This window comes from Coregonus lavaretus (assembly GCF_964263955.1).
Source record: "Coregonus lavaretus genome assembly, chromosome: 23".
NCBI classification, from domain to species: domain Eukaryota; kingdom Metazoa; phylum Chordata; class Actinopteri; order Salmoniformes; family Salmonidae; genus Coregonus; species Coregonus lavaretus.
Window position 1 is genome coordinate 28,033,549 of NC_140010.1, and position 27,912 is coordinate 28,061,460.

Below are 27,912 nucleotides of genomic sequence, written 5' to 3' on the forward strand. Positions count from 1 at the left end.
CTTCAGATTTCCATTCTTATAAGAGAATTACCAGTCATTAGGCCCTTTGTCAGACTGTAACTCTCCACAGACGAGACTAGCCCAGTGATATGCGTATGCGTCCCAAACGACAAGCCCAAATGATGGGCTGTGTCCCAAATGGTACCCTATTCCCATTATAGTGACCCATAGGGCTTTGGACAAAACCAAATCAAATGTTATTGGTCGCATACACATTTAGAAGATGTTATTGTGAGTGTAGCGAAATGCTTGTGTTCCTAGCGCCAACAGTGCAGTTATCTCTAACAATACACAACAATACACATTAATCTAATAGTAAAGAATGGAATTAAGAAATATATAAATATTAGGACGAGCAATGTTGGAGTCTGGTGTGTGTGTGTGTGTGTGTGTGTGTGTGTGTGTGTGTGTGTGTGTGTGTGTGTGTGTGTGTGTGTGTGTGTGTGTGTGTATGTATGTATGTATGTATGTATATATATATATATATATATATATATATATATATATATATATATATATATATATATACACAGTGGGGAAAAAAAGTATTTAGTCAGCCACCAATTGTGCAAGTTCTCCCACTTAAAAAGATGAGAGGCCTGTAATTTTCATCATAGGTACACGTCAACTATGACAGACAAATTGAGAAAAAAATTCCAGAAAATCACATTGTAGGATTTTTAATGAATTTATTTGCAAATTATGGTGGAAAATAAGTATTTGGTCACCTACAAACAAGCAAGATATCTGGTTCTCACAGACCTGTAACTTCTTCTTTAAGAGACTCCTCTGTCCTCCACTCGTTACCTGTATTAATGGCACCTGTTTGAACTTGTTATCAGTATAAAAGACACCTGTCCACAACTTCAAACAGTCACACTCCAAACTCCACTATGGCCAAGACCAAAGAGCTGTCAAAGGACACCAGAAACAAAATTGTAGACCTGCACCAGGCTGAGAAGACTGAATCTGCAATAGGTAAGCAGCTTGGTTTGAAGAAATCAACTGTGGGAGCAATTATTAGGAAATGGAAGACATACAAGACCACTGATAATCTCCCTCGATCTGGGGCTCCATGCAAGATCTCACCCCGTGGGGTCAAAATGATCACAAGAACAGTGAGCAAAAATCCCAGAACCACACGGGGGACCTAGTGAATGACCTGCAGAGAGCTGGGACCAAAGTAACATAGCCTACCATCAGTAACACACTACGCCGCCAGGGACTCAAATCCTGCAGTGCCAGACGTGTCTCCCTGCTTAAGCCAGTACATGTCCAGGCCCTTCTGAAGTTTGCTAGAGTGCATTTGGATGATCCAGAAGAGGATTGGGAGAATGTCAGATGAAACCAAAATACAACTTTTTGGTAAAAACTCAACTCGTCGTGTTTGGAGGACAAAGAATGCTGAGTTGCATCCAAAGAACACCATACCTACTGTGAAGCATGGGGGTGGAAACATCATGCTTTGGGGCTGTTTTTCTGCAAAGGGACCAGGACGACTGATCCGTGTAAAGGAAAGAATGAATGGGGCCATGTATCGTGAGATTTTGAGTGAAAACCTCCTTCCATCAGCAAGGGCATTGAAGATGAAACATGGCTGGGTCTTTCAGCATGACAATGATCCCAAACCCACCGCCCGGGCAACGAAGGAGTGGCTTCGTAAGAAGCATTTCAAGGTCCTGGAGTGGCCTAGCCAGTCTCCAGATCTCAACCCCATAGAAAATCTTTGGAGGGAGTTGAAAGTCCGTGTTGCCCAGCGACAGCCCCTAAACATCACTGCTCTAGAGGAGATCTGCATGGAGGAAAACCTTGTGAAGACTTACAGAAAACGTTTGACCTGTGTCATTGCCAACAAAGGGTATATAACAAAGTATTGAGAAACTTTTGTTATTGACCAAATACTTATTTTCCACCATAATTTGCAAATAAATTCATAAAAAATCCTACAATGTGATTTTCTGGATTTATTTTCTCACTTTGTCTGTCATAGTTGGCGTGTACCTATGATGAAAATTACAGGCCTCTCTCATCTTTTTAAGTGGGAGAACTTGCACAATTGGTGGCTGACTAAATACTTTTTTCCCCCACTGTATATATAGCATAGTGTCCAGATCATGGAGGCGCTGCCAGTACATCACGAGATGTGGAGGAGGCCGTAGGAGGGCAACAACCCAGCAGCAGGACCGCTACCTCCGCCTTTGTGCAAGGAGGAGCAGGAGGAGCCCTTCAAAACGACCTCCAGCAGGGCACAAATGTGCATGTGTCTGCTCAAACGGTCAGAAACAGACTCCATGAGGGTGGTATGAGGGCCCGACGTCCACAGGTGGGGGTTGTGCTTACAGCCCAACACCGTGCAGGACGTTTGGCATTTGCCAATGAACACCAAGATTGGCAAATTCGCCACTGGCGCCCTGTGCTCTTCACAGATGAAAGCAGGTTCACACTGAGCACATGTGACAGACGTGACAGAGCCTGGAGACGCCGTGGAGAACATTTTGCTGCCTGCAACATCCTCCAGTATGACCGGTTTGGCGGTGGGTCAGTCATGGTGTGGGGTGGCATTTCTTTGGGGGGCCGCACAGCCCTCCATGTGCTTGCCAGAGGTAGCCTGACTGCCATTAGGTACCGAGATGAGATCCTCAGACCCCTTGTGAGACCATATGCTGGTGCGGTTGGCCCTGGGTTCCCCCTAATGCAAGACAATGCTAGACCTCATGTGGCTGGAGTGTGTCAGCAGTTCCTGCAAGAGGAAGGCATTGATGCTATGGACTGGCCCACCCGTTCCCCAGACCTGAATCCAATTGAGCACATCTGGGACATCATGTCTCGCTCCATCCACCAATGCCACGTTGCACCACAGACTGTCCAGGAGTTGGCGGATGCTTTAGTCCAGGTCTGGGAGGAGATCCCTCAGGAGACCATCCGCCACCTCATCAGGAGCATGCCCAGGCGTTGTAGGGAGGTCATACAGGCACGTGGAGGCCACACACACTACTGAGCCTCATTTTGACTTGTTTTAAGGACATTACATCAAAGTTGGATCAGCCTGTAGTGTGGTTTTCCACTTTAATTTTGAGTGTGACTCCAAATCCAGACCTCCATGGGTTGATAAATTTGATTTCCATTGATAATTTGTGTGTGATTTTGTTGTCAGCACATTCAACTATGTAAAGAAAAAAGTATTTAATAAGATTATTTCATTCATTCAGATCTAGAATGTGTTATTTTAGTGTTCCCTTTATTTTTTTGAGCAGTGTATATCTATCTATCTATACGGAACAAAAATATAAAGGTAACAATTTCAACGATTTTACTGAGTTACAGTTCATATAAGGAAATCCGTCAATTGAAATAAATTAATTAGGCCCTAATCTATGGATTTCACATGACTGGGCAGGGCTGCAGCCATTGGTGGGCCTGGGAGGGCATAGGCCCACCCACTGGGGAGCCAGGCCCAGCCAATCAGAATGAGTTTTTCCCCATAAAAGGGCTTTATTACAGTCAGAAATACTCCTCAGTTCATCAGCTGTCCGGGTGGCTGGTCTCAGACGATCCCGCAGGTGAAGAAGCCAGGTCCTGGGCAAGTGTGGTAACACGTGGTCTGCGGTTGTGAGAACGTTTGGACGTACTGCCAAATTATCTACTAAACGTTGGAGGCGGTTTATGGTAGAGAAATTAACATTAAATTCTCTAGCAACAGCTCTGGTGGACATTCCTGCAGTCAGCATGCCAATTGCACACTCTCTCAAAACTTGAGACATCTATGGTGTTGTGTATTCATATGAAATGGGTAAAACAGTATGTAAACGTTATTAAAGTAACCAGTTTCCATTATTAAAGTGATCAGTGTTCCATTATTAACGTGACCAGTGATTCCATGTCTATGTACATGGGGCAGCAGCCTCTAAGGTGCAGGGATGAGTAACCGGGTGGTAGCCGGCTAGTGCCAGTGACTAAGTTCAGGGCAGGGTACTGGGTGGAGGCCGGCTAGTGATGGCTATTTAACAGTCTAATGGCCTTGAGATAATAATAATAAATAATAATATGCCATTTAGCAGACGCTTTTATCCAAAGCGACTTACAGTCATGCGTGCATACATTATTTTTTTTTTGGTGTATGGGTGGTCCCGGGGATCGAACCCACTACCTTGGCGTTACAAGCGCCGTGCTCTACCAGCTGAGCTACAGATAGAAGCTGTTTTTCAGTCTCTCGGTCCCAGCTTTGATGCACCTGTACTGACCTTGCCTTCTGGATGATAGCGGGGTGCTTGATGATCTTCTTGGCCCTCCTGTGACACCGGGTGCTGTAAATGTCCTGAAGGGCAGGCAGTGTGCTCCCATTGATGTTGGGCTGACCGCACCACCCTCTGGAGAGCCCTGCGGTTGCAGATGGTGCAGTTGCCATACCAGGTGGTGATACAGCCCGACAGAATGCTCTCAATGGTGCATCTGTAAAAGTTTGTGAAGGTCTTAGGGTTCAATACGAATTTCTTCTACCTCTTGAGTTTGAAGAGGCGCTGTTGCGCCTTCTTCACCACACTGTCTGTGTGGGTGGACCATTTCAGATTGTCAGTGATGTGTATGCCAAGGAACACCTTCTCCACTGTGGCCCTGTCAATGTGGATGGGGGCGTGCTCCCTCTGCTGTCTCCTGAAGTCCACAATCAGCTCCTTCGTTTTGTTGACGTTGAGGGAGAGATTATTTTCCTGGCACCACTCCGCCAGGGCCCTCACCTCCTCCCTGTATGCTGTCTCGTCATTGTTGGTAATCAGGCCTACCACTGTTGTGATGTCTACAAACTTGATGATTGAGTTAGAGGCGTGCGTGGCCACGCAGTCATGGGTAAACAGTGAGTACAGGAGAGGGCTGGGCACGCATCCTTGTGGGGCCCCTGTGTTGAGGATCAGCGTAGTGGAGGTGTTGTTGCCTACCTTCACCAGCTGGGGACGGCCCATCAGGAAGTCCAGGACCCAGTTGCACAGGGCGGGGTTCAGACCCAGGGACCCGAGCTTAATGATGAGCTTGGAGGGTACTATGGTGATGAAGGCTGAACTGTAGTCAATGAACAGCATTCTTACATAGGTATTCCTCTTGTCCAGATGGGATTGGGCAGTGTGCATTGTGATGGCGATTGCATCATCCGTGGATCTATTGGGGCAGTATGCAAATTGCAGTGGGTGTCGGGTGAGGTGGAGATAATATTATCCTTAACTAGCCTCTCAAAGCACTTCATGATGACAGAAGTGAGTGCTACGGGGCTATAGTCATTTAGTTCATTTACCTTCGCTTTCTTGGGTACAGGAACAATGGTGGACATCTTGAAGCAAGTGGGGACAGCAGACTTGGATAGGGAGAGATTGAATATGTCCGTAAACACTCCAGCCAGCTGGTCTGCACATGCTCTGAGGACACGGCTAGGAATGCCGTCTGGGCCGGCAGCCTTGCGGGGGTTAACATGCTTAAATGTCTTACTCACGTTGGCTACGGAGAACGAGCGCTCACAGTCCTGTGTCAGCGGCACTGTGTTATCCTCAAAGTGGGTGAAGAATGTGTTAACTTGTCCGGGAGCAAGACGTCGGTGTCCACGACGTGGCTGGTTTTCCCTTTATAATCCGTGTCAAAAGTAGTGCACAATGTATGAAATAAGGTGCCATTTGGGATGCAGACTTGCTGAACTCTCCTGACCTAAATCTCCTTAAGCACAACTGTGTGCATCATGACCAGCCATACACACGTACAGGCAGCCAGTGTAAACAAAACGAACACAGTTTATATAACCCTCTGTTGAAGCTGTTGGATTGGCGCTTGATGGAAGGTTTGTCTCAATGTATAATCTGAGCAATCAGACTAGTGCATGTTTGACAAAGTCCTTTGTCTCGTCTTCTGGTGACCCCATGGCCTCTCTCCTTCCCTCACTGTGTTTTATCTGGCTTGGTGTTCGAAACTACAGTGAAACCGAACAGACTGACTCTGTTGAGAAGTGAGGAGCCACAAAGGTGAAATTCCTTCACGTCCTTCACAAACAAAGCAGTGCTATCTAAAGCACGGAATGAGGAGGACCTATGAGTGTGGAGCCACCAGGCTTCTCTTTAATGAGGGATAAAGCTGTACTTTCTCTATGATATCCCGCTAGTCTAAAGACAGACCTGTTTCTTCCCTGCAAGCCCAAAGGCAGCCATCGCACAGCATGACTTGTTTCTCCCTCAGCCACAGGACTAGTTGTGTGGGTAATGCGCATCTTGTGACAGTTATTTCTTTTTCACTCTGTTTCTTTCTTGCTCTCTTTCATTCTCTCTCTCTCACGTAATCTCTCTCACACAGAATCTCCCCCTCTCCTCTCTCTTCCCCTCTCCTCTCTCTCCCGCCCCTCTCGCTCTCAGCTTTCAGTTGTTACGGTTATATAGGTCTCTTATTCACACAGGGAATGCTCAGTTAACCTGACATTGTTCCTGCCTGCATCACAATGCAGTTACTCTGAAACACCACTTCAATCTACCTTTAGTAAATGCTTCATGTAAACCAAGTCTAACACTGACGCTTCACAGCTTATCTTAAACATGCAGGGGGAATTTCCTGTGGGTGTGGGTGTGTGGGTGTGTGTGGGTGTGTGTGTGATCCTCTGCTTACATATATGAATTCCTCCTCTCCATTGTGCGAAACTATGCATCCATTGTTCTCTGATTCGTCCTCAGCTTGGCTGGTACACACAAGCCTGTTAATTCCTGTTTAGTGTTTTTGATGTGCTCAGTGGAGTGACAAATAGCTCCCTCCATGCAAACAGTCTCACACCAGCTTCATTACCCCCCCAGCGAGTCACAGTACACATACTATTTGTCCCAAATGGCACCCTATTCCCTTTGTAGTGCACTATTTTTGACCAGAGCCATATGGACCTTGGTCAAAAGTAGTGCACTAAACAGGGAATAGGGTGCCATTTGGGTTGCAACCTCAGCTGCTCAGGGGGAGACCATAATCGCTTCTTGGAATTCACACCCTAAACTGGTAGAAACAATGCAATATTACATAGTCAAAAATACAGCATCAAATAAAAAAATATGATTATGGTATTTATTTGTACTGCGCATATGAGGTGTGTGATCCCACCCAACTTTGAGATTATCAAGAAGCTCATATGAAGGATCCTACCTTCGCTCTGCTCAGACTCATTGGCACTGCACTAGACTGCATTGTATGTGTGTGAGTGCGACTGTGCGTGCTCCTGTGTGTGCGTGTCATATACTTCCCATTACGCTGTGTCCTGTGTCAGAACGCCCACCATCAGCACCCCCCCGTCCCCCCTCCACCTGGCTGTCTAGTTCTACTGATCATGTTGATTGTGTTTAAACACCAAACAACATCTGAACTGCCGGTATGTGTTGGACCAGTGCCTATGTCAACTCAGGATTCCTGTAAAAATAAGCTAAGCACGTCTCAAGGAAGGAGTGTATACTATATCGAGTGGTAGTCCGACTAGGTCAGAGGAGGAAACCGCTAAGCAATGTTTTTGTATAAACGAGAGCTTGACCTCAGCAATGAACACTTACACCTTATCTTTTCTCTCTCTGCAGTTCGTAAACATTTATCCCCTCTAATCTACGCCTGTTAAAACAGCATTTAAAATACCACTTATCTTTCTTTCCTCACTCTTTCTGTGAAAAGTATCTGAAAGTTTCCCGAACTTGCCGCATCTCCACATTCTATGATTAGTCTGTTTTTGTTTACAGCAGAAGTCATTGCTATGCAGATTAATAGTCTGTGTGTCATGTTGATATCTGCTCCGTCCCTCCCCTTCGTAGCTCTGTCAGTGATTGTATGGATATTGGAAATGGCTGCTCGTGAATGAAGTGGATTGCAGATGGAGCTTTTGAGAGTAGACACTGGAAATCTCATTTTGCCTCCGTATTGTTATTGCTCTGATGGCTGCTCTGAAAACGGCTTAGCTGGGTGGTTTTCTTTGGGCTGGCCCTCCACTCTCATTGCCTGTTTATATACAGACAGTACACCAGGCAGTCACAGAGTTTCCTTTACTTTACACTGTCTGTCTCAGACTGGGCTAAGGACGCCGTATCCTGTCAACACTATCCTGTCAGCCTCAGTGTTTTCAGCCAGCCACCAGGAAAGTGTGTACGTGCCTAGCTAGCTAGTAGTAAACAGCTTGGTACGTTGCCTTCATAATTGCCAGTCTAGCAGTAACAATGAGGCCTGTTTAAGATAATATCAGTGCAATGATGTGTGCGGTATTGACAGTCTGCGTGTCTATGAGACTTAATTGAATTAACTGGAAGTTGGAATTGAATATTGTGCTCCTATATGATCCTGTGGACACCTGGGGCTCTCTGTATACAGACTGTCTCATTTCCCCAGAAATGGAACCAAATCTAGCCTTCAAGCTAGAATCCTTCATTGAAACGGTAGCAAAGCGGTTTTGGTAAAAAGCTGAGGGATGAGCATGGAGAAATGGAACCACTCTCAAATTAAATGGATACAGAATGGATACAAGGACTGACCATCCATGATAGTTTAAACCAGGCTATACAGTGTTTGTTTACATTGTTTACAAACATTGTTGTTAAAAAAGCTACTATTTTGAGTTCTGATGAAGTATGACAGTTGAACTAAGCTCGTGGGGCATTTATAAGTTATATTCTTGAATGGGTATATATAATTAATTTATAAGTCAAAAAATGGATGTAGCAACTAAGGATTCCAGCTTTAAGGGGGAGGAGGCTGAGAAGGGATACTGTTGTTGGTTAAGTAATGGGGCTCGCGCAGTGCTTCCTCCTGTTTTGAAAACATGGCAGTGAGGCAGGATGGACATACAGTGGGGATAAAAAGTATTTAGTCAGCCACCAATTGTGCAAGTTCTCCCACTTAAAAAGATGAGAGAGGCCTGTAATTTTCATCATAGGTACACGTCAACTATGACAGACAAATTGAGGGAAAAAAATCCAGAAAATCACATTGTAGGATTTTTAATGAATTTATTTGCAAATTATGGTGGAAAATAAGTATTTGGTCACCTACAAACAAGCAAGATTTCTGGCTCTCACAGACCTGTAACTTCTTCTTTAAGAGGCTCCTCTGTCCTCCACTCGTTACCTGTATCAATGGCACCTGTTTGAACTTGTTATCAGTATAAAAGACACCTGTCCACAACCTCAAACAGTCACACTCCAAACTCCACTATGGCCAAGACCAAAGAACTGTCAAAGGACACCAGAAACAAAATTGTAGACCTGCACCAGGCTGGGAAGACTGAATCTGCAATAGGTAAGCAGCTTGGTTTGAAGAAATCAACTGTGGGAGCAATTATTAGGAAATGGAAGACATACAAGACCACTGATAATCTCCCTCGATCTGGGGCTCCACGCAAGATCTCACCCCGTGGGGTCAAAATGATCACAAGAACGGTGTGCAAAAATCCCAGAACCACACGGGGGGACCTAGTGAATGACCTGCAGAGAGCTGGGACCAAAGTAACAAAGCCTACCATCAGTAACACACTACGCCGCCAGGGACTCAAATCCTGCAGTGCCAGACGTGTCCCCCTGCTTAAGCCAGTACATGTCCAGGCCCGTCTGAAGTTTGCTAGAGTGCATTTGGATGATCCAGAAGAGGATTGGGAGAATGTCATATGGTCAGATGAAACCAAAATAGAACTTTTTGGTAAAAACTCAACTCGTCGTGTTTGGAGGACAAAGAATGCTGAGTTGCATCCAAAGAACACCATACCTACTGTGAAGCATGGGGGTGGAAACATCATGCTTTGGGGCTGTTTTTCTGCAAAGGGACCAGGACGACTGATCCGTGTAAAGGAAAGAATGAATGGGGCCATGTATCGTGAGATTTTGAGTGAAAACCTCCTTCCATCAGCAAGGGCATTGAAGATGAAACGTGGCTGGGTCTTTCAGCATGACAATGATCCCAAACACACCGCCCGGGCAACGAAGGAGTGGCTTCGTAAGAAGCATTTCAAGGTCCTGGAGTGGCCTAACCAGTCTCCAGATCTCAACCCCATAGAAAATCTTTGGAGGGAGTTGAAAGTCCGTGTTGCCCAGCGACAGCCCAAAAACATCACTGCTCTAGAGGAGATCTGCATGGCGGAATGGGCCAAAATACCAGCAACAGTGTGTGAAAACCTTGTGAAGACTTACAGAAAACATTTGACCTGTGTCATTGTCAACAAAGGGTATATAACAAAGTATTGAGAAACTTTTGTTATTGACCAAATACTTATTTTCCACCATAATTTGCAAATAAATTCATAAAAAATCCTACAATGTGATTTTCTGGATTTATTTTTCTCATTTTGTCTGTCATAGTTGACGTGTACCTATGATGAAAATTACAGGCCTCTCTCATCTTTTTAAGTGGGAGAACTTGCACAATTGGTGGCTGACTAAATACTTTTTTTCCCCACTGTATGTGACTCTGGACAAAATATTTAATGGGGTTAAGTATAAAGGATTGTCACCTTGGGCTTAAAGCATATGTTATAGTTTATTTGATTTATTAAAGACTCCTGTAGGTATTTTATGGCTTGTGTGTGTTTCTTTATGTGTTTCCGTGTCTCTGTAAACGATCAGCTGTCCATTTCCAGCAGGAGCACACTTCATTTAGTACACTCTGCCCTTTTGCTACACAGGCCACTTCATTTACACTGAAAGAGAGACGGGGGACAGACTTGGATGGACTTTACTAGTCAAATGATTGAGCCCACAGGCCCGAGTGTCGTTGAGGTGAAGACGCTCACACTAAGATAAGGAAACAAACAAAAGAAAACACGGCCTGTCCTGTGATAAAGGGAATAGTGCCATTTGGGACTCAACCACTGCCTGCCCTACCTACCTGCCTGTAGCCTGTTTTGTCTTCCTAGTAGCCATTAAACCCCAGCCCTGACTTATAGATGTAGTGATCTAACCACTTGGTTAGAATGGGAGGAAATGTACGTCCTGTTGGCACAGGAGGAGGGTAGTGCCATGTTGCTTTTTTAAGTTACTTTTGAAAGTTATGTTCTTGTACAAGTCTAATGTGATGTCTTGAAAGAGTCTCTTGTAGGTGCTGTAGGGGTATTGAGTATGCTGTATGTGGGTATCTATAGTGCATATTTGAGTCACTCATATCACTATCAAGTATCATCTACCATCTTGAGCCAGCAATAGTCAGCAGCAATAACCAGCAGCATTTGTATCTACTGTAGTTTTATCAAATATGTTAGTGTTAAGACAGCATATTTGAGTCACTCATATCACTCGAAAGTCCCAACCACCATCTTGAGCCAGAGGGTGGGTGGGTGTGTGTGGCCCTATTGCCCCGAGCCAATAGTTTAATGATTGAGAACAAACAGTGTCTGCCACTTTCCCCTCAACATTCGCTCTGTGTCCCTGCGCCTTGCCTGGGGGGAGAGACCATGGCTGCATCCCAAATGCCACCCTATTCCCTTTTATAGTGCACTTCTTTTGACCAGGGCCAACTGTGCAGTTCAGGAAAATGGAATTGTCACTCAATTAATGAAACAGAAGTCCTTAGAGAAGCTGCTATTGAAATGTGGCAGTGGGACTCGCCTGAGGCATCTGTGATGCTGAATGTTATTCAAATGCAATTCAAGGAACATAGTGATGTCTTGGGGAATAGAATGTGAATATTGTATTTTTCATAAATATCAGCCTCTGTCTGTTTCCTTCATTGGAGAAGGGCTGCGCTCCCCTTTCTCTGTCTACACAATACCAGAACACTCATTTACGTGTAACCCACAGCATCCCAAACCTATTTCTTGTTCAGAAACCAATTCACAACCCATAACTCCTATTAAGCATAGGACACGTTCCTATGAGACATGCTCTGTAGCCACTGTGAGCCTAGTGTGAAGGACAACAGGTCTGAGGTACAGACAGACAGCGTACCGCCTCCCCACCCCACCACTGTATGTTCCCCACTCAGCAGCAAACAGTGCACTGTCATGGCAACAATTACTGTCTACCCGTATAACCGACGGTTATGGATGAAGAACGTCATGAAAATAAAATAAGTCATAACAGGTCAAGAAAAATAACCGTCATCTAAAATGTAATGATCGTCACAGCCCTCATTTTAATACTGATGAGGCGAGCCATTGCTGTGGCTGCTGTTGCCGTGGATCCTCCGCCTTCTCCGGTGTCGCTGGTGTCTCTTTCTCTAGGTCTCCTGAGTCCCTCCTGAGTCCTGGCTCTACTGAGACAGAAGATATACAGATGGTTAAAGGGCTTTGTGCATTTTCAAAGGAGAGCAGCACCTATCATGTCTTCCTGGCCATTTTTTCAGGTTTGAATAGCAGCAAATACATAGGCTGTAATGGGGGCCTTTATGTAGGTTACCGGTCTGCTTACCATTTTGAATGATTTAAACCATAGCACTCATTTCGGTGTGGAATGGAACATCATTCAACGTCTGTTCAAATAGGACTCCAGAGACTTGGTTTGATGGGATGTTGCTGTCATAGAGATCCTATAAATCAATATAGGAGTTCTACAGTGGGGGGAAAAAGTATTTAGTCAGCCACCAATTGTGCAAGTTCTCCCACTTAAAAAGATGAGAGAGGCCTGTAATGTTCATCATAGGTACACGTCAACTATGACAGACAAAATGAGAATTTTTTCCTGAAAATCACATTGTAGGATTTTTAATGAATTTTTTTGCAAATTATGGTGGAAAATGAGTATTTGGTCAATAACAAGTTTCTCAATACTTTGTTATATACCCTTTGTTGGCAATGACACAGGTCAAACGTTTTCTGTAAGTCTTCACAAGGTTTTCACACACTGTTGCTGGTATTTTGGCCCATTCCTCCATGCAGATCTCCTCTAGAGCAGTGATGTTTTGGGGCTGTCGCTGGGCAACACAGACTTTCAACTCCCTCCAAATATTTTCTATGGGGTTGAGATCTGGAGACTGGCTAGGCCACTCCAGGACCTTGAAATGCTTCTTACGAAGCCACTCCTTCGTTGCCCGGGCGGTGTGTTTGGGATCATTGTCATGCTGAAAGACCCAGCCACGTTTCATCTTCAATGCCCTTGCTGATGGAAGGAGGTTTTCACTCAAAATCTCACGATACATGGCCCCATTCATTCTTTCCTTTACACGGATCAGTCGTCCTGGTCCCTTTGCAGAAAAACAGCCCCAAAGCATGATGTTTCCACCCCCATGCTTCACAGTAGGTATGGTGTTCTTTGGATGCAACTCAGCATTCTTTGTCCTCCAAACACGACGAGTTGAGTTTTTACCAAAAAGTTATATTTTGGTTTCATCTGACCATATGACATTCTCCCAATCCTCTTCTGGATCATCCAAATGCACTCTAGCAAACTTCAGACGGGCCTGGACATGTACTGGCTTAAGCAGGGGGACACGTCTGGCACTGCAGGATTTGAGTCCCTGGCGGCGTAGTGTGTTACTGATGGTAGGCTTTGTTACTTTGGTCCCAGCTCTCTGCAGGTCATTCACTAGGTCCCCCCGTGTGGTTCTGGGATTTCTGCTCACCGTTCTTGTGATCATTTTGACCCCACGGGGTGAGATCTGGCGTGGAGCCCCAGATCGAGGGAGATTATCAGTGGTCTTGTATGTCTTCCATTTCCTAATGATTGCTCCCACAGTTGATTTCTTCAAACCAAGCTGCTTACCTATTGCAGATTCAGTCTTCCCAGCCTGGTGCAGGTCTACAATTTTGTTTCTGGTGTCCTTTGACAGCTCTTTGGTCTTGGCCATAGTGGAGTTTGGAGTGTGACTGTTTGAGGTTGTGGACAGGTGTCTTTTATACTGATAAGAAGTTCAAACAGGTGCCATTAATACAGGTAACGAGTGGAGGACAGAGGAGCCTCTTAAAGAAGAAGTTACAGGTCTGTGAGAGCCAGAAATCTTGCTTGTTTGTAGGTGACCAAATACTTATTTTCCACCATAATTTGCAAATAAATTCATTAAAAATCCTACAATGTGATTTTCTGGAATTATTTTCCTCAATTTGTCTGTCATAGTTGACGTGTACCTATGATGAAAATTACAGGCCTCTCTCATCTTTTTAAGTGGGAGAACTTGCACAATTGGTGGCTGACTAAATACTTTTTCCCCCACTGTATATGTCATTCTATTGGCTGTTGTCTTGTGTTTTGCAGGACGAGGAGGAGAACAGCAGGATCGAGCCGATTGGCCGAGCTGATTCCTGTATGGACCACACCCCTGTGAGGTCCCTAGAGTAAGTCCCTCAGAAAGTTGTCTAATTACAGACAGAGGACTATACGTCCCAAATGGTACCCTATTCCCTGTATAGAATATTGGAATATTGGTGAATATACACTACTGGTCAACATTTTTAGAACACCTACTCATTCAAGGGTTTTTCTTTCTTTTTACTATTTTCTACATTGTAGAATAATAGTGAAGACATCAAAACTATGAAATAACACATATGGAGTCATGTAGTAACCAAAAAAGTATTAAACAAAATATTTGAGATTCTTCAAATAGTCACCCTTTGGCTTGATGACAGCTTTGCACACTCTTGGCATTCTCTCAACCAGCTTCATGAGGTAGTCACCTGGAATGCATTTCAGTTAACAGGTGTGCCTTCTTAAAAGTTAATTTGTGGAATTTCTTTCCTTCTTAATGCGTTTGAGCTAATCAGTTGTGTTGTGACAAGGTCGAGGGTGGTATACAGAAGATGGCCCTATTTGGTCAAAGACCAAGTCCATATTATGGCAAGAACAGCTCAAATAAGCAAAGAGAAATGACAGTCCATCATTACTTTAAGACATGAAGGTCAGTCAATCCGGAAAATGTCAAGAACTTTGAAAGTTTCTTCAAGTGCAGTCGCAAAAACCATCAAGCGCTATGATGAAACTGGCTCTCATGAGGACCGCCACAGGAATGGAAGACCCTGAGTTACCTCTGCTGCAGAGGATAAGTTCATTAGAGTTACCAGCATCAGAAATTGCAGCCCAAATGAATGCTTCAAAGAGTTCAAGTAACAGACACATCTCAACATCAACTGTTCAGAGGAGACTGCGTGAATCAGGCCTTCATGGTCGAATTGCTGCAAAGAAACCACTACTAAAGGACACCAATAATAAGAAGAGACCTGCTTGGGCAAAGAAACACAAGCGGTGGACATTAGACTGGTGGAAATTTGTCCTTTGGTCTGGAGTCCAAATTTGAGATTTTTGGTTCCAACCGCCGTGTCTTTGTGAGACGCGGTGTGGGTGAACGGATCATCTCCGCATATGTGGTTCCCACAGTAAAGCATAGAGGAGAAGGAGTTATGGTGTGGGGGTGCTTTGCTGGTGACACTGTCTGTGATTTATTTAGAATTCAAGGCACACTTAACCAGCGTGGCTACCACAGCATTCTGCAGCGATATGCCATCCCATTTGGTTTGGGCTTAGTGGGACTATCATTTGTTTTTCAACAGGACAATGACCCAACACACCTCCAGGCTGTGTAAGGGCTATTTTACCAAGAAGGAGAGTGATGGAGTGCTGCATCAGATGACCTGGCCTCCACAATCCCCCGACCTCAACCAAATTGAGATGGTTTGGGAATAGTCGGACCGCAGAGTGAAGGAAAAGAAGCCAACAAGTGCTCAGCATATGTGGGAACTCTTTCAAGACTGTTGGAAAAGCATTCCAGGTGAAGCTGGTTGAGAGAATGCCAAGAGTGTGCAAAGCTGTCATCAAGGCAAAGGGTGGCTATTTGAAGAATCTCAAATATAAAATATATTTTGATTTGTTTAACACTTTTTTGGTTACTACATGATTCCATATGTGTTATTTCATAGTTTTGATGTCTTCACTATTGTTCTACAATGTAGAAAAATAAGGAAAAACCCTCGAATTAGTAGGTGTTCTAAAACTTTTGACAGGTAGTGTACCCACTATATAGTGAAAAGGGTGCCATTTGGGATATATCCAGGGCTCTTGGTCCTTCCTCTGTCTCAACCTAACTACCTCTCTGATCACCTGATGTTGATCACTAACAAGTAAAGGAGAATGAATACCAGTTAACTACCTAAAACCTCTAAGCTGAACCTAATCAAACACTACTGCTACTATCTTTTCTTCTCCATGTTGTAATTCATTGTAAATAATATTTTTAGATTCATGCCAGAAATCTATGGAGAAAATCTTTTTAAACCCCTTGCTAATGTTCGTTGTGGAACTCGAGTAAACCAAACATCATCATAACCATGAAACTTACCCATGTACTGATCCATTGTCATGGTGATATTAATAACACTTGTATTGTTTTCTAACTGTCATCTCTCTTGCATGCCTCCAGTCTAATGTGCAGGTACAGTATGTTGTTGATATTATTTCACCCAATAAGGACGGTTTCCCCACCTACCAAAACAATACAATGATGTTGTTTGTATGTATATTAGCTTTATCCTACAGGAAACAGAAACACGTCTGCAAGGCACCAAGCTATGGAAAGTCAATGGTTTAGAGGTCAAAGAACACAAGAACAACAATGTTTAAAAACAAATTGACTGAATATAACTAAGGCTTATTTAAAAATATTGAAATTATAAAAATCTAAATAATATCTGGATTATTTTTTTTATTATCTAAAAGTATCTGAAATAAATGTATAGATATATGTACAAATATGTAAACATAGTATGTATGGAAAACTACCTTGACTCTCATTAGATCTGGGTTCTGAATGATGCGTTTCTGTGACCTGGGATGTTGGGAGAAGCCCTGCTATGACGTTAATACCTAGTGCTTCAGATAGACACATGTTTTATTCATTTCTGCTCTATTTGTTATGGTTTCTTCCACCTTCCTTATTTCCAGTTTTTTTGCCCATATGTGGTCTCACCCTCTCACCCCCTCATCCATCATTGTCTCACAGTGACATTGTAAAGCTGGTAGAAGTCTCCAATGATGGTGGGCCCTTGGGGATCCATGTAGTACCTTTCAGTGCCCGGGACCGCAGGTAAAGTCTTCCCACTGTTATAGCACCTGACAGACAGGCAGCAGGCTCACTGATGATATAATATAATATAATATAATAATATGCCATTTAGCAGACGCTTTTATCCAAAGCGACTTACAGTCATGCGTGCATACATTTTTTTTGTGTATGGGTGGTCCCGGGGATCGAACCCACTACCTTGGCGTTACAAGCGCCGTGCTCTACCAGCTGAGCTACAGAGGACCACAGGCATGACACTGCCACACTTGGGGAGGGATGGAGAGGGGGGGGGGAGGAGCGGGAGACAGACAGGGAGGGAGAGCAACCTTTACATCATGTAAAATACTTCAGACAGGAGTCACGGAGGAACATGCCAGTCACCTGCAAACACTGAACCACCATGATTGATCACTGAAACTAGCTAATCACTTCATGATGTGTGAGCATGACATGTATGGGGTGTAGGTCCATGTGTACAACACACACACTAGACAGACACTACACACTCTACAAATTACACATGGACCTACACCCCATACATGTCATGCTCACACATCATGAAGTGATTAGCTAGTTTCAGTGATCAATCATGGTGGTTCAGTGTTTGCAGGTGACTGGCATGTTCCTCCGTGACTCCTGTCTGAAGTATTTTACATGATGTAAAGGTTGCACTGAGCAGTCCATACACATTTCAGTCCACATGCATGTCTCAGAAGATGTAATGGAATCATTTATTTACTGGTCCAGCTCTTTCACATATGTCCACTAGCACAGACCTAGGGTTACAGTTCCTAGACTGGTCACAGATCTGTTTGTGCTGTCATGCCAAACAGGACAAGAAGTGGCATGATAGCGTAAACAGACGGGTACCCAGGCTAGCTTATTCCCTCCTGATTCAGAGAATCTTCCAACCGAAGTTCTGGAAAAGCTGGGGATTCTGGGGAAGGCATCTCAGTGTGTCTACATACCTGTGAATAATAAGTTATGTTTGAATAGTTTTAGCACATTTATGGTAATTTGGTTGATTTACATTGAACCCTGGCCTACTCGGTATTCAATATTTCAGTGAAGTCAGCATTGTTTAGCAGTCAGGAAGCCTGGAGGAGGTTTACTATGGCGGATTACTGCACTGACAGCTGTCACAACTGAGGGCTTCCTGAACTCAAATGTGATGGAGAAGCATTTCTCTAAGTCCTACGTGTTACTGTACACCTGACAATTTTTCCTGTCAGAATGATCATGTTTTGCATTAGGCAGTTCAGTCAGGAGCTAAATGTTGGAGTTCAGGTAGGAAAAAACAAGCACACCTACCTATAGCAACTAGACCCATGCACTTACATACTGTTTTGGAAGTCAGAAGAAAATACACTTTCAGAATTAGAACTGACAAACATAACGCCAGAAATAAGACCAATTAGAAATTAAACATGAGTCTCTCATATCTCACACCCACTTAGCCACAAAAAAAGTATTAAAATGTATGCACTCACTACTGTAAATCGCTCTGGATAAGAGCGTCTGCTAAATGACTAAAATTTCAATTAAAACCATACCTCAATCCGTGTTAGCCAGTGGCCTCAGTGAGGATGCAGATTACATGGAGGACATGTTGCTACGGTAAAGTGTTAGTCATGTAGAGCCTAGACGTTTGCTGTAAAGCTTCAGTAGATCTCTTCCCAGGCCTGCTCTAAGTCTCATTTTGAACCCTGAGGCCTCTTGAACAGCTGCCAGCAGTATTAAACCATCGTCTGCTTCTGAATGTTTCCAGGACTCTAGGCCTGTTGGTCAAGCGCCTGGAGAGGGGAGGCAAGGCGGAGCAGCAGGGTCTGTTCCAGGAGAACGACTGCATCGTACGCATTAATAATGGAGACCTGCGTAACATCCATTTCGAACAGTAAGACACCTGTACCTACCGACCGGGGGGGACCACCGGTCCTGAGCCTCCTGCGCGCCAGTCCCTCCCCTGCTCCTCTCCCTTCCTCTCCCCTCCACGGCTCTGTCTTCTAACCAAAGCAGGGCCTCTGCTGCCGCCGCTGTCTGTTGCAAAGCTGACCTCGTTCCTGTTTGACTCCTCCTAGGTTGATCCTACTGTTGGGTCTTGGTAAAATGGAGGCTGGCTGCCATTCCTCTCAGCCTCGGTCCTCTCCATACCTTCAATCCTTTCTATATCCCCATATATATCTATCAGCTCCATCGGCTGCTATGAATACTAACCCCTCCCTGTTGGACTCTTAGGTCAAACCTACCTTCAGTAGGCGCTACCCTCTCAGCATCCATTGCTTTGTCTAGCAGCTCCATTGGCTCCCTAAATACCACTGCTTAACTTCCATAGCTTCTGATTTTCAGTGATCTGTCTCTCTCTCTCTCCCTCAGCTCCTCTGTCTGACCAGATCCTAACACCCTAGCTAACTGCTGCTGCCTCCCATCCCGCTCTGCTGCAGATACTGTTCCATAGAAATAGAATGAGTACTTCGTGCTTTACGCCTATGGGTACACTCAAAATGGCCACCCATTATGGTGTCATTGACTTGAATGGGGAGCCCATTCTATTCATTCTAGTTCTGTGTTGTACAGCTAAAGCTTCTGAATACAATGTTAAATCTCTCTTTATACTCTGTGGTCTACTGTATATCTATGGCAGCGTAAACGGGCTGCTCCAAATGTTGTGCTTTTCAGGATTTTCTGTGCACACACTCACTCACAATAACCTATGGCTATACTATAGCCCTCCCACCCCCTTCCTTAAAGATATAACAGAGATGCTTTTCGGACATTTAGCATGTGTAAAACTCTGTCAGTTTTGATATATTTAATTCAACCCCAGTAAGTAACTGGAAACAGTTGTCTGGGACTTGATCTAGGCTGAAATTGATATCCGTTTCCTTTGGGAATATTATTAGTGGCTGGGAAAACGGCTAGGAATTTTTACAAGGAATTGCAGGGTCATTGGGAGTGGGGTTATGATGTCTGTTCAGCAGTTTTTTGAGAGTGGAGATCTGTCTACATCCCAAATGGCAACCTATCCCTGATAGTACACTGCTTTTGACTAGAGCCCTATAGCCCCTGCCATTGGGGGCGCATCTGAGATTACTAGCAAAGTCAACTTTACTGTACTGTAACATGTGTGGCTAACAAGTCTCCTGCTATGGTAACATTACACTCAATAGATGTTTTCAGTTCACACCTACCTTACCTCATGTTGAAGGGGTTTAAAAGGATTTTTCTCCTAATCATTCTATAGAAAGCCCATTCCTTTCATCTGTAGCTAAATGAGGGATTACAGTACATGATAAAACCTGGCAAGCCTATTCTAAAGCTATACATTGTTACTTTCTACAAGCTTTAATCACTGCTATACAGTGCAGGTAGACCACCACTAGTGTACGTGTAACGTGTATGCGTGATCCACCAGCCCTGTTTTGACTGTAGGGTTGCAAAATTCCAGTAACTTTCCGAAACCCCCCAGGTTTTGGATGATTCAGGATTTCCTGCTTTTATTTCACATGATTCCTGGAATCTTCCAACGGGATTTCTAGAAAACCTGGGAATGTTGGGAAAATTACCGGGATTTTGCCACCCTAGTAAGCTGACTGTTGTTTTGGTTCTGCCTCCCTCAGAGCCCAGAACATGTTCCGCCAGGCCATGCGTTCCCCGGTCATCATGTTCCACGTGGTTCCCAACCTGATGAAGGCCCAGTACGAGCAGCTGTCACACAGCGAGAGGAACCCCAACATGGCCTACTCCTCTGGACGCTTCAGCCCCGACTCCCTAGCTAGCGAGAGAGGCAGCACCACCTCAGGCCTGGACCACACCCCACAGGTCTCTCTATATGTTTTTCTATATTCTCTGTCGTTGCTTTTATAATGCAAGGCAAATTTCTGTGAAAACAGACAATAAAATGCTGTCTAATCTTACATCACAGTCCCGTGGTCCCCACCCCCACCCACACCCGGAGCAGGTCGACGCCTACACCCCTCTACCTCACCCCCTTGGGGGCTCCATGGGCAAGCCCCCATCAGGCCATGCCCCCTCCCCTCACAGGGTGCTAAACTCAACCCCCACGGCGGGCTTCACCAAAAAGGTTGGCAGGAGACTCAACATCCAGCTCAAGAAAGGTCAGCATCCAACACACACACACCTAAAGATCAGCATTTGTTTAACCTCCGTAGGACCGTGAGTTTTTCCTGACTGTGGCATGACCAAGGTCCAGAGTTTTTCCAGGTCAGGTCATGTGGTCAGGAAAAGCTCCTGGTCCTACATATTGAATGATCTGAATCCATGCTTCACAGAGGTGGTTTGTGATTGGCCCAACAGAGAAAGCATAGCTTTCTGAGAGGCTGAGAAGCTGAATTTAGCTTCTCAGCCTCTCAGAAGAAAAATAACTAGTGTTTAGGTTTGTGTGATGAAGTTGGATAAAGAAACAATTCTTCTATTTGGGACTTCAAAGAAGAGAATAGCAAATTGTGTGGTTTAAAAAGTATATTCATAGGACATTGTCTTCAAAATAAACACATACGAGTCTCAACTCATTGATCTGTTTATGAACAGACACACATATCAGAATCATTCAATGTAGCCTTAAATGTGAATAAAGATGGCCAAAAGGCCTCCCACTTTTGCCTGAAACGGTGGAGAGAAAATGTGTTTCAGATTGATTCATTAATTCCTAATTAAACACATCTCCGGGGTGTATGCAGTGACTGACAGCTGGACAGAGTTGGCCCACACAGTCCTCTGCAATAGGAGACACGCGGGCAGGCAGGCCATAGGAGACCAGTTGTGTGTGCCTGCACAGGCAACTGGGGGAGCCAGAGGGCTTGTTGCTAGGCAGCCACTCGTCTGTGTAGTGTGCACTGTGTCAAAAAGCTTGTTGAAGATCGAAAGGCCTGCTTCAAATGGCATCCCAAACAGCACCCTATTCGCTATAGTGCACCATTTTTTACCAGAGCCCTATTGCACTATTTGTGACAGCAGCCCGTAGGGCTCTGGTCAAAAGTAGTGCACTATATAGGGAATAGGGTGCCATTTATACAATCCCCACACTCCACAACCAGGTGTCTATCAAAATATTAGGTTTTCTATTCACTTCCTTTTGAAAGGAGGCTTACATAAACATAGCACTGTTAATAACATACACAGCCCCTGGCTTGTTTGTTGTGTTTTGAGTGCAGCAGACTAAACCTTATTTGGTGGATAGATTTACTTGGCTTGTTGACATCTTAAAGGGATACTTCAGGATTTTGGCAATGAAGACTTTTATCTACTTCCCCAGAGCCTGATGAACTTGTGGATACCATTTTTATGTCTGTATGCAGTTTGAAGGAAGTTGCTAACTAGCGTTAGCGCAATTGCTTACTAGCTTTAGTGCAATGACTTGAAGTCTATGGTAACAGCTAGCTTTTACCATAGTCATCCAGTCATTGCGCTAACGCTAGCTAGCATTGGCTCGTGAAACTACCACAAACTTCCTTCATACTGGATGCAGAGACATAAATATTGTATCCATGAGAAAATCTGACTTTTGGGAAGTAAATAAAGTGCTTTATTGCAAAATCCCAACGTATCCCTTTAAGATGTAAACAAACTAAACTCACTGGTCTCTCCACAAAACCCAAACTCTAACGCAATCAATCTGGAATATTAGACTCCAGAGGAAATTGAGTATGTATTTCCTAATTAAGCTAACGTGTCTTTAAAGATCCTGTGTACCATATGAAACACATTAACGCTAATGCCATTTACCGGTAACTATAATACGTGCCCGTCCTATGGTGGGAAGTTGATTGGCTTATTGACATGGAGGGGATTTAGATTGATCTTTAACAGAATCCTCAGAGCGTTCTGGAATCCTCTCTGTGTTCTACCTTGCTTGCATTACCATACACAGCTCAGACAGTCAGACAGAGGGATTAGGCTGGGCAGACATTCTCCTAATGATCTGACTGTGGTGCCAGCGGGAGAGGAGAGATACCATCCTCAACCTCTAGACTCTGATTCAGCCTGTCTTATTAGGCTGAGAGGGTTCCGCAGGTCAACACTGCATTTTGTCTCAACCTTTCTTACTAACCGTCCAGAATCCTTCCCTTGTTCCATTTTCACCTTGTATTGCCTTATGGCTATGTCTGAATACCCATACTTGCGTTGTAAATAGGCTTTTTGGGTATGCACATAAAAAAAATATATATAGTAAGTGAAATTTCAAACATTTAGTATGCTTTAAATGCCAGGATGTAATAGCCATTTCAACTTCACTGCATGTTATTGAGGAAGAGAATAGTATTTTCCGACCCACGTGTGTTTGACAACAGCTGATTATCAAGAGAAGGGGACGCAAAATGAACGGATGTCGGGAAGCAACGCAATTGCAAATTAGATTACACATTATCAGTATGGGTGAGCCTAGTATGTTGATATTTGTTGCTTACTGCATAAGCTTCCACTAAACAGTACGTTCTAAATAGTATGTCGTTTTAGTAAGTAGTAAGCAAGACAGATTTCGAACACGGCCAGAATGTCTTGTTGCTGTGTTGGTCTTACTGTACTTGTGATATGAGGGTGAGTCAAAATATGACAGACTTTCTCACACATACAGTGGGGAAAAAAAGTATTTAGTCAGCCACCAATTGTGCAAGTTCTCCCACTTAAAAAGATGAGAGAGGCCTGTAATTTTCATCATAGGTACATGTCAACTATGACAGACAAATTGAGAAAAAAATATCCAGAAAATCACATTGTAGGATTTTTTATGAATTTATTTGCAAATTATGGTGGAAAATAAGTATTTGGTCACCTACAAACAAGCAAGATTTCTGGCTCTCACAGACCTGTAACTTCTTCTTTAAGAGGCTCCTCTGTCCTCCACTCGTTACCTGTATTAATGGCACCCGTTTGAACTTGTTATCAGTATAAAAGACACCTGTCCACAACCTCAAACAGTCACACTCCAAACTCCACTATGGCCAAGACCAAAGAGCTGTCAAAGGACACCAGAAACACAATTGTAGACCTGCACCAGGCTGGGAAGACTGAATCTGCAATAGGTAAGCAGCTTGGTTTGAAGAAATCAACTGTGGGAGCAATTATTAGGAAATGGAAGACATACAAGACCACTGATAATCTCCCTCGATCTGGGGCTCCACGCAAGATCTCACCCTGTGGGGTCAAAATGATCACAAGAACGGTGAGCAAAAATCCCAGAACCACACGGGGGGACCTAGTGAATGACCTGCAGAGAGCTGGGACCAAAGTAACAAAGCCTACCATCAGTAACACACTACGCCGCCAGGGACTCAAATCCTGCAGTGCCAGACGTGTCCCCCTGCTTAAGCCAGTACATGTCCAGGCCCGTCTGAAGTTTGCTAGAGTGCATTTGGATGATCCAGAAGAGGATTGGGAGAATGTCATATGGTCAGATGAAACCAAAATAAAAACTTTTTGGTAAAAACTCAACTCGTCGTGTTTGGAGGACAAAGAATGCTGAGTTGCATCCAAAGAACACCATACCTACTGTGAAGCATGGGGGTGGAAACATCATGCTTTGGGGCTGTTTTTCTGCAAAGGGACCAGGACGACTGATCCGTGTAAAGGAAAGAATGAATGGGGCCATGTATCGTGAGATTTTGAGTGAAAACCTCCTTCCATCAGCAAGGGCATTGAAGATGAAACGTGGCTGGGTCTTTCAGCATGACAATGATCCCAAACACACCGCCCGGGCAACGAAGGAGTGGCTTCGTAAGAATCATTTCAAGGTCCTGGAGTGGCCTAGCCAGTCTCCAGATCTCAACCCCATAGAAAATCTTTGGAGGGAGTTGAAAGTCCGTGTTGCCCAGCGACAGCCCCAAAACATCACTGCTCTAGAGGAGATCTGCATGGAGGAATGGGCCAAAATACCAGCAACAGTGTGTGAAAACCTTGTGAAGACTTACAGAAAACGTTTGACCTGTGTCATTGCCAACAAAGGGTGTATAACAAAGTATTGAGAAACTTTTGTTATTGACCAAATACTTATTTTCCACCATCATTTGCAAATAAATTCATTAAAAATCCTACAATGTGATTTTCTGGATTTTTTTTCTTCTCATTTTGTCTGTCATAGTTGACGTGTACCTATGATGAAAATTACAGGCCTCTCTCATCTTTTTAAGTGGGAGAACTTGCACAATTGGTGGCTGACTAAATACTTTTTTCCCCCACTGTAACTCACACATCCTCCTGTTTCATCCTTTAGGTCCAGAGGGTCTGGGTTTCAGCATCACGTCGCGCGACGTCCCCATCGGCGGCTCGGCGCCCATCTATGTGAAGAACATCCTGCCCAGAGGAGCTGCCATCCAGGACGGACGCCTCAAGGCTGGAGACAGGCTGCTGGAGGTAAGACCTGAGACCAGGGGATACATCAGTAAAACTCTGTCATTGTCTGATCGCCCTGTTTCTAGATCTCTGTTCTCAATGGTTTATGTTGTGTTAGCCTCTAATACGGTGTAACTTCTGGTACATAGAGACATGTTGTTTAGGCTCATAATAGTGTCTTGGTGTGATCAATTCAAGTGAATGATAGCGTGTTCCTCAGTGTTGGGTTCAGGGGTCAAAATCTGAATGTGAATCTGTATGTTATTAATTGCCGTATGTGTTCCAGGTGAATACAGTGGACTTGGTTGGTCGGACCCAGGAGGAAGTGGTCGCTCTGCTGAGGGCCACGCCCATGGGAGGAGCTGTGGGACTGGTGGTGCTACGACAGGAGGAGGCCTTCCCAGTAGGTCTATCTCTGCTCCCCTAACACTGCAAACTGTACATGCCTAGTCTCTTGGATGCTTAGAGTCCCCGTTTGTTATAATGTCCCCTACTCTCAGGAAAGTGTGTGTACATCAATATGTATGTCGTTATGTCCTGTGGTTGTGTGTGTCTTATACCCTGTCACAGTTAATCTCCCAAGTTCCCCAGTAAGTATTGTGTTTTCCTTCCATTCTCCTCCTAACACAACATGCCAATGCAGCATGCAGATTGATTGTGCTACTCTGGCACTGCGCTACTCTTTATTGTCCTGGACTACGTCTCAAATGGCATCCTATTCCCTACATAGTGCACTACTTTTGATCAGAGCCCTATGGATCCTGGTCAAATGTAGTGCACTATATAGGGAGTAGGGCGCCATTTAGGACGCAACCCTGATCCAGTTATTCTCCGTGGGAACCTGTAGCGCTCCGCTCCCTCAGAACAAATTGGATAGATTGATTGATGGATGGGTGAGAAAGCAGGCAGACGCAGGCAGGCTTGGGACAGACTGAGAAATGCACTTGTTGTTGGGTAGAATATAAATCAGATTCAGCACCCACACAATAGGTCCTGGTCAAAAGTAGTGCACTAAATAGGGAATAGGGTGCAATTTGAGACAACCATGGTATGTTGTCAGAGTGACTAGAGGGTGACTACTCAGTTTGAGATTATAATGGCTCATGCAAACATTAACAGTAAAATGTAATATGCTTATCATATCAATTTATTGTGTTTATATAGACACACCGGGTGTTTTAATTTGTTTTAATTGAAAGGTTTTATAAATACAAATGTTTATTTAATGAAACAACACATCTGGGCTTTTGTTAGTGTGTCTGATGAAAGCAATAGGGAGAGTTAATGCTGGGGTTATTTTTGAGGTCTAAATCACCCTTCCTGTGTTCCAAATGGCACCCTATTACCTACATAGTGCACTACTTTTGACCAGAGGCCCTGGTCAAAGGTAGTGCATTATAAAGGGAATAGGGTGCCATTTGGAACGCAGGCAGTGCCTCCGAGGTTGTTCAGTATTTACTACCCTAGTCATTGGCTACTATACGATCTCCCAACCAAACCGCCAGTGTGCTTCTTAAACACCTGTGCTATTGCGCCAGGCTGAGTTATAGCACAGAGTAGCACTTAAATCCCCCCCTTCTCATAATAATGGGCCAGAATTTTCTCCTCTCACCATTAGTGGATCCCAACCATCACCACCACTACCCAACAGCAGCTTCAATCAACCCCACCACTCTCACCCTCCTCCAACAGTGACAGTTATTACAACTGAAGACGCACACACCTTATTGGCTGGCTGTCACTCTGGCCGGGCCGAGTTAGATGTTGAGCCCAGGGGCATTCATCAGAGCCTCATCGGGATCAATACTCATCTTTTGATTAGTCCAGAGCCATTCTTTCACTCAGGAGGATGCGTCCCAAATGGAACACCCTTTTCCCTATGGGCCCTGGTCAAAAGTAGTGCATTATGTAGGGAATAGGGTGCCATTTGGGACGCAGACTAGATATATCTATCTGCTATCTCATCTGACACACATGACAGGAGGGGATATAAATATTGCACAGCGGAGAGAGAACCTGTTCTACCCCCAGGGGGAACACAGGCCTGGTTCTTCTGACTCTGTAATAGTGGGGTAGAGAGCTGGAGCAGCTACTCTGAGTTATTCCCAGCCCCCAGGCAATGATTACTGATATACTGGTAATATCCATAGAAGGGCTATAGTGGTACATGTGAGTATGTAGTTTGGTAAAGAAATGCATTCTATTGGTATGTGTAAACACTGGGTAGCCCACTTCTACTGCGCAGTCTACATTAGGTCAATGGATGATGATGATTAGACATGGTAGTTTTGATTTCTGTCAATCTACTCCAGGGGTATTCAAATGTGAGCCTGGATGTCCAGAGAACTGCTGGTTTTCTGTTCTACCTGAACAATTAATTGGACCCACCTCGTGTCCCAGGTCTAAATCAGTCCTTGATTAGAGGAGAAACATGAACATCAGCAGTGGAACTGGCTTCAAGGTCCAGATTTGAATTAGCCTGATGTACACTGTAGGTGCTCCTCCCTCAGTTAGATGTGATGTTCAGTATTGCTGCATGTGTAATTGACTACTGTTGTTTCTTCTGTCCCCTGTTTCCTATAGAATGCAGAGCCCCAGATGCAAAGCCCCAGAGATTTGGTA

General features: G+C 44.3%; 1 protein-coding gene across 2 annotated transcripts in view; it reads left to right on the plus strand.

Moving 5' to 3' along the window:
• Positions 1 to 27,912, plus strand: part of LOC311099130 (partitioning defective 3 homolog) — a 227,359-nt gene that overhangs the window by 102,275 nt on the left and 97,172 nt on the right. For both annotated transcript variants that reach the window (XM_084139786.1, XM_084139787.1), the window contains exons 6-13: positions 14,145 to 14,224; positions 16,882 to 16,965; positions 18,713 to 18,838; positions 20,562 to 20,763; positions 20,867 to 21,059; positions 25,172 to 25,311; positions 25,577 to 25,693; positions 27,874 to 27,909. In XM_084139786.1, coding sequence (XP_083995912.1) covers positions 14,145 to 14,224; positions 16,882 to 16,965; positions 18,713 to 18,838; positions 20,562 to 20,763; positions 20,867 to 21,059; positions 25,172 to 25,311; positions 25,577 to 25,693; positions 27,874 to 27,909 — 978 coding nt within the window. The remainder of the gene's footprint in view (positions 1 to 14,144; positions 14,225 to 16,881; positions 16,966 to 18,712; positions 18,839 to 20,561; positions 20,764 to 20,866; positions 21,060 to 25,171; positions 25,312 to 25,576; positions 25,694 to 27,873; positions 27,910 to 27,912) is intronic.